Raw genomic sequence first — 7,462 nt, 5'->3', positions numbered from 1 at the left:
CAATGACTTTAACATTTGGTGGCGGTGCATAGAGAATAACGAGAGCTTGTTTTTCATGGTGGTGTACTTCATGCAGACTGTTTTTTTCTGAAGGCACGCTAAGGAATCTGACAAAAAATGCAAGCGCATCTATAAATCGGAAATCTTTCCTGCCCTGTTTAAATATGTTTTTGCCAAAAGCATTTTTCTTGGCGTTTCCTATAGAATGTAGCACGAACATGGTGGCGTCAGCTGGAGTCTCGTGGACATTTGTGCACTTGGCAGAGCGTCTGCAAGGTGTCTGTGGGCGATGACGACATTTGGCATCGCAGGCTCGGGTTATACGTCACCGCACGATTCGATGCGATCAGCAGCTCTGCCCCACGCCGGGGAGTGGGACTGGCAGACCCCAGATAAGGAAACTTGTGCTGGCTCTGCCCACATCGTCTCTGCTTACGTTGACTGTAACCAGGGGAAAAAAAAAAAATCTATAATTATAGATGATGATTTAGACTTTAACATCCTGCGACTGTGACGCAGATGGCAATTCCTGTCTGAGGTAGGATCAAAAATGTGACTTTGGAGCTCATTTCTGCTTCTGGCACAGGGGATCAGACTTCATCCCCTTTGCTGGCAGTGACCTGTCCGGCTCTGATGATGCACAAGTGCTTTGAAATCGCGTGGCAACCTGGACCCTGAGGTTCACGTTAGCTGCAGGTCCACAAATCTTACACCTGCTCCTTACATCGTCTGACACCACACCGTTAAGGAGTGGGAGGCAGGAGTGGCAGAGCTGCTTCTTGCTTTAATACCTTTTTATTTTTCTCCTCGTAGATCAAACCTGCGCGTCAGAAGGTGCATTTGCCGCAGCCTTAACCATTACCAACAGAGGCTTAGTGGGGGGAAATGATGTCCGAGTGGAATTGCATTGAAAATTAGGATTGAAAAAGGTGCCATGCATCTTTTAAGCAACGGCTGCAATGCCTCGGCTCGGCGTGGGAGCCGTCCCCGTCTGCGAGGAGCTGGAGCCATGTGTCACTCGCAGGGCTTCGCTCTGCAGGCAGCGGCGTTGTTGAGCAAAATGGAATTCAATAAATGCGTCGCTCCTGGAAAAAGTTGAAACGGGAACGCAGAGCTGTTTATCCACAGCAGCCAAATAAGAGGAGAGGCTCGTGGTCAGTCACTGCCTGGTTAGATATCCCAGAGCAAGAGCTGTGCTTCCCCCCCAACCCAGCCCCAGCCAGCCAGGGTCATGCTCTTGCTGGATCATAACAGAGTTTAAAGGGATCAGAAGCAATCACAGCAGGGAAATGCACAGAAATAGTCAAGTGTGTATCTACAGCAACTTTTTAGCTTCTTTATGCCTCTGTAGACAAAGACCTCAGTGGTGCGAGGGAAGGGTTTGATTCCATCCCCTTGCTGGTGGTGAGAACACCGAAGGAATAAAACCACTTTCTGACTTCTGTTTTTCTTCTGCTGTTGCGTCTTGCTGGGATTTTCTATTATCACTGAGTCAGAAACAGATGTATAGGCTGTGAGGATGATTAATTTCCATTTTACACCTTGCTATGATCTCAAAGCAAACCATCCTGGCTCTTGGGTTTCTTGATGTTCTTGAAAGGAAAGAAAAATTTTGAGCTCAGAGCAAAATATCTAGGAGGCTGTCTCCAAAACAAGCCATGCTGAGGTTTCACTGTGAGCATCCTAGAGGGGAACGACGAGATTTTAGCACCTTGCCTTTATCCAGACCACTGCCCTGCTATGGTTTTACAATGTTTGGGGTTATACCAATGGACCATGCAGGGCATCTTTGGCGTATGCTTTCATTTTTTGTATTTTGATCCCTTAGCAAAGGCACACAGTGCCAGCTTAAACACTTTAGATTTACTACTGTGATAAATGGGGGACGGAAATATCATATTCTTAAGCTTATAGGCCTATTAACCTTATTAAGTTGTAAGGCTCGATGGGCTTATCAGCAAGCTTTGTGTTGTGTTTCATATTTTTTTTTCCAAGAGCAGCAGCGAGGTGCAATGCACTATTCCTTTAACAAAGCGAGCAGGAGGGGAAGGTGATGGTGTTGGCTTTGCAGGGAAGTGGAAGACTTTGCTGCTAATTTATTCTCATAAAATGCAAATTTTATGGATGCTGGGAATTTTTATTGTGGTTCTTAATGATTCATCTGACCTATGATACCTGGCAGTGAACCTTAGCTGGGAGCAAGGCTGCAGACTGGGTGCTCTGCAGACGGAGCAGAAGACCGAAAAATGTCAATTGCCACTTGTTCTGTTCAACCTGATCCATCCAGACCTGAAGTGGGAATAGCTTGAATGTATCTACATCTCCGTACACACTTTATGCATGCAAATCACGGTTGTAATGTGCTAAATTACATCCTGAATAGCTAGAAAAAAATAAACTCAAAGACGTGAGAAGCAAATGGGAGAGCTTGAATCTTCACTCTGCTCAGATGACACCACTGCTGTGGGTCCCAGAGGGGGACAAAGCCCCCGAGCCCGCTTCTGGGCTGGCAATGGCTCGATAACTTAAGCTCACATAACTGCAATCTGCGTCTGGCTCGCGTGAAAGCAGTTTGTGGTCACTCAGTGGTCAAAGCTGTTGAAAAGGGAATCTGCTCTCGGATTTTGTGAAGGAAAAACCCAAACTTGACTTGTCTGTGTCCTCTTAGAGTCAGGTCCTAACGCCCGCAGTCTGTCATGGGTGACTTTTGGGCAGAACTGGAAGCAGAAAGCAGGCTAAAGGGTTTTGCTGAGAAAGATCTTACTGTCAGCATTTATAATACAAGCATGAATAAAATACGTGCAAACTCTCAGATCAACCGTTATTTTCTTCCTAGCGTTCAGACCAGATGCAATTTGTTTTGCAAAGCGTTGGGAGATTGCTGCCATATGAGACTCTTTCCTTTTCCCACCCGCTGCGTGAAAACATCCTTGATGAGCATATTTCGTCATCTTTTTGTCCTTCCTTTGAAAGTCACACGAGAACTGTCTTCCTATGTTGTCTGAAATTTCTCTAATCTTCTTCTTTGCTCCAGGCTCCACAAAGCTTTCTCCTGTCTGGGCTCTCACGGCCATCTCCTCGGTGTCCCAAGGCCACCTCTTGCATCCAAAGCTGATGAGAAATGTGGCCAGATCCCCTGTTTTTTAAAGGGATGTGATAATGGTAAGCGTAGGAGGTGCTGACCAGGCACAGTGGGAGGTCACCAGGAACTCAAAACAACTCATGATTTAGAAAACTAAAAGTCAATAATGCACCAAAGTTTACCCAGAGACTCTAAAGTCCAAGCTCCACACTGAACCTAGAAATCCTGAACTTCAATCACAAGGCTTTTCTTCCACAAATAGTGTTGTGTGAAGGTTAATTTTGTATTAAAATGGAGTTAAACGAAACACAGATACAATGAAAGCTGACGCTACGCTACGCTCAAGCAGGATCCAACCCGACGTGCTTTCCGTTGCAGCAGAAACACGGGCCAATCCGCTTATCGGTTGAGTTGGAGGTCCTGTACGCATCGGAATGGTATGTTCAATTCAAACGAAAGGATTTTCTCTCTGAATAAAAGGACATATACTGAATATGCAGATAGTCAAATGTTCTCTTGATTTTTTTGTTTTGTAAATGGATTGCTTACCTTGGTGTTTAAATGAGGCTAATTTCATCTTCTATCATCCTGTTGGTCCTGAAGAATCCTGAAGTACTTTACCAGCAACTACAAAAACGTACTTTTTATTAGTAATTTGAGAGTCATTGGATTATATCAACCACTGACATGATCAGCACGGGCATGTACAGCGATGATGACAAAATATTCAAGCACAATCTGAGATCAAATGATAAATTTTTTCTCTAAAATGTGTTAAAGGCTCTTGCATGCCACTCTGTTTCTTTTGGCCTTATCTGAATGTCTTAATGCTTTATACCTTCTGGAATTAAATGCATCTACGTCAGGAGACTGAATGTTCCCATTAAAGTTGCCATAATTTATGATGGCTCCGCTCAAAGGCTCACACAGAGTTCCCTTTTCCAGCCTTTGTACATTGGTGTTTCAGTGTAAGCCCTGAAGGAAATGCAACGTTTGAGGCTGCTGAGTCACTGCCGTGCATGTCTAACGCTGGGTCACTCTTAAAAAAAAAAATCTTTAGCATTGTCATTCTAAGAAAAAAAACCCTGAATTTAATGTTTTTCAGCATTCCCTTGTCTAACATTCTGAGATTTTGGGATACTCTTACTGCTTTTCCAGTACTTGATGATCTTTAAGGTCCCTTCCAACCCCAACCATTCTATGAGTTTATGATTCTATACTCTGTCTAAATAAACCACCGGATCCCCTAAAATGTTGCACAATTAAATGAAATGTTGTGCAATTAAATTTGTTGCGGTAACAAATGATGCTCTTAGGCATTAATCATTAAACTGATGGAGATAAACAATTTATTAATCCTACAGAAGATTTGATTAAGTAAACTTAACATAGGCTGAGATATGACTGCATGCAAGAGGAGAAATTAGTGTCCAAAGAGCTTAAGTTCTAAGAAAAACACTTAAAAATTGGGTGCATGTAAAAAAAAAAAAAAAAAAAAAAAGGAGGGGGAGAAAAAGAAAAAAGCTGTATATATTGTTATGTAGTGTTCTGTGTATTGTAGCTGCTCTGAGTATAATAAGATTCTTGGAGGAACTTTCTACTCAAAATGCACTTTTCCTGTTTTTCCTTCGCAGCCAGGCTTTACAAGGTCTTCATATGATATACTGGAAGTGGCAAAAATTTTTTGAAGCGCATTTTTGAAATCTTTAGACCTTTGACCATATACGCTCCGATGATACGGACTGAACAGTAAACCCACTTGAGAGACATTTAATGAAATCAGTTGGTGGTTTCGTAATGGCAGCTCAATGTGTGTTCTTGCCATTTTCCCATTTAACAAGAAGAAAAGGCCAAACAAGGACCAATTAGTCATAATAAAATCAGCTTTGATGACATTTTCACTCCTGAACTCTGCTATAAAATGGTCATCTAAGAACTGAAAGGATACGTGAGGAATTTGGTGGAATAACTGCATGTACGTACATGCACACTCCTGAATAAAAAATGATCAGGTAAAGACACCGCGGGTTACTTTGTACACGGAGAAAATATACTGTTCATGTGCTTATGTGTATTCATGTAGCTTTGCTCGATTTTGTTTTAAATTTGACCTGATCTCAGTTTTTCTTTGAAGGTTAAACTTGGTGTTCATTCTTTGGATCTCAATGACATTCGTGTGCTCGGGTTACCCAGTCGTCCCTTCCATGGTAAGTCACGCTCCCTACTTACTTGAAGATGAGGTGCTTCATTTCTTTTAAATAGCTCTTTTATTTAAATTAATTTTTTTTTGTCTGCTTGTTTCCTTGTTGTTGTTGGTTTTGATAAAATGAGAGAAGTTTCCGGTGTTAAAGCTACTGGTTAAATATTATTACCTCATTTTCCTGGCGTATAGCTCAGTTTTTGCTTTAGTTACGAATAAAATATGCAAGCCTCTAAAACAAGCATGTGAGCAATCTATTGCATATTTAATGTAGAGTGTGGGGAGCTGAAATATTGTATGAAAAAGAGAAAAACCTCAGTCTCTCCATTTAATTTCAATTCCTTGCCTATATCAAAGAGGTACAATAAGTATTAATTGCACTTATTGCTAGCTAGTTTATAAATCTATAAATTTATTTGTCACTGGTAGTGTGTATGGAAAGGAGAATCTCTTACGTAAAGCTATGGAAAATGATTGCAAAGAATCGGTAATACAAATAATCCCAATATCCTTTCAGTTGCTGATCTCAGCCAGGTTACTGGTCAAACTATGCATACACCAGTTAAGACTTTGCCAGCGTGGAATGAGATATTTTATTTCTACTCAAGTTCCATTTCCCTGGTTTGGACAAGGTCTTCTTTAGACTCCCTGTTTCTTTACTGCTGTAAAATCAGCTCTAGGAGCCACGGTTCAGGTTTCTTTGTTTCCTCGGGTGTGTTCTGCATCATTCTCTTTTCACGAAGGTGATCTGGCCACTCCTGCAGCTGGTTATTTCACTGATGTCAAGTTCCCGTTAGCCTTCATCTATCCGTCGCCTGGTTCCTCTCTCTGTTTTACTCTGGAAACGCTGAATCATCTTTCATTTCTGATCACGGGTAGTTCAGGCACAGCTTGATCTGACTACCCCCATTCCTTAATGGATCTCTTTATTGCAATGATATAATAGGTAAAAGGAGTTTAATTACTGCATCCCAATTGCTATTTTGCCAGGCAAGATATTAACATTTATTCAGTCGTATAAGTCTCTGTATAGGTTGGGAGATAGCAGCTAAAAGGGGAATTTCCCTGTGCCTGTGTTTCTTGCAGAAAGGGTTTCTTCTTCATAGGGAGGAACTTGGGAAGGAGGTTGGCTGGGTGGTTAGTGGGCTGTGTACCTGCTGGGTTGCTTTAGACTCAGTGCCATGCTCCTGCTTGCAGAAGGAATCATTAATCCACCTTTTATACCCACAGAATTAAAACCAATCCTAATGAGGCTAATGGCAGTTTTACCACCCATCCCAGTGCCGGCAGGTGTTAAGCTCACGGCCCTCCACACAACCGTTTCCCAAGCGAGGACGCGATCCGGCTTGGGGAAGGATGGCAGAGCATTTCTGCGAGAGAGAGAGTCATCAGGCTCATCAGTCGTGATATGATGAAAGCTGCACAGGAGAGCTATAGACATGCCAGGAAATGTTTCCTTTTAAATGCAATGCTCATTTAAATGCAGCTTCAATTTATAAAAGTTTTTTATTTTACATTTTTATACTGTAAAATAGAAGTAAAAGGAACGTGTACATAAACCTAGATGGAGTTTAATCCAGATTTTAAAAAATTCCCATTAATACTTCCTCATGATAAATGTAGTCGTAGCTACTACCGTAACTACCCATAACTCCTAGAAAGCTTCCTCCCCCAAGTTTCTGCTTTACAGGTATTTTCATTTTCTCTTATCTGTCGTTTAAGCCACATGGCTTCACACAAGTGATAACAAGCTGCTGTTCCATCGTTAACTGAAAACAATCTTTTTTACAGCCATAAACATGCGTGCTACTCTAGGGAACCCATGTTATGTGTCACAATTGGTCACCATCACAGAAAACAATTCATTTCATGCCATAAATATAATTGTAACAGCATTGGTATTTTCTACCAGCAATAACACAGTTGAGTTTTTCAGAAAGCTCTGAAAAAAAATCTGATTTTCAATATGATGAGTCCTTAGCAAATAACAGTTCATCCTTGTCTTTCCAAGCATAAATTGTTTTTATGTTTCTGCTTCGCTTTTCAGTGAACAAGTCCTGGCAAATGCACAAATCTATAATTTTACCTTTCCTTATCTTTCTCTTTTGTTTGTTTTTTTTTTTATCTTCAGAGCAGCAATCCGTTTTATTTGAATTGCCAGCTGTATGGAAAATCTGATT

The 7,462-nt window shown here is 41.5% G+C and overlaps 1 protein-coding gene across 1 annotated transcript in view; it reads left to right on the top strand.

Moving 5' to 3' along the window:
- Positions 1–289: 289 nt before the first annotated feature.
- Positions 290–7,462, top strand: part of NPS (neuropeptide S) — a 7,355-nt gene continuing 182 nt past the window's right edge. Inside the window, exons 1-3 of the mRNA XM_010078774.1 lie at positions 290–510; positions 5,217–5,289; positions 7,414–7,462. The exon at positions 7,414–7,462 is cut by the window's right edge and continues 182 nt beyond it. Coding sequence (XP_010077076.1) covers positions 290–510; positions 5,217–5,289; positions 7,414–7,462 — 343 coding nt within the window. The remainder of the gene's footprint in view (positions 511–5,216; positions 5,290–7,413) is intronic.

The sequence above is a fragment of the Pterocles gutturalis genome, unplaced genomic scaffold (genome assembly GCF_000699245.1).
Source record: "Pterocles gutturalis isolate BGI_N339 unplaced genomic scaffold, ASM69924v1 scaffold12758, whole genome shotgun sequence".
Classification (NCBI taxonomy): domain Eukaryota; kingdom Metazoa; phylum Chordata; class Aves; order Pterocliformes; family Pteroclidae; genus Pterocles; species Pterocles gutturalis.
This window is presented reverse-complemented; position numbering and strand designations above follow the sequence as displayed.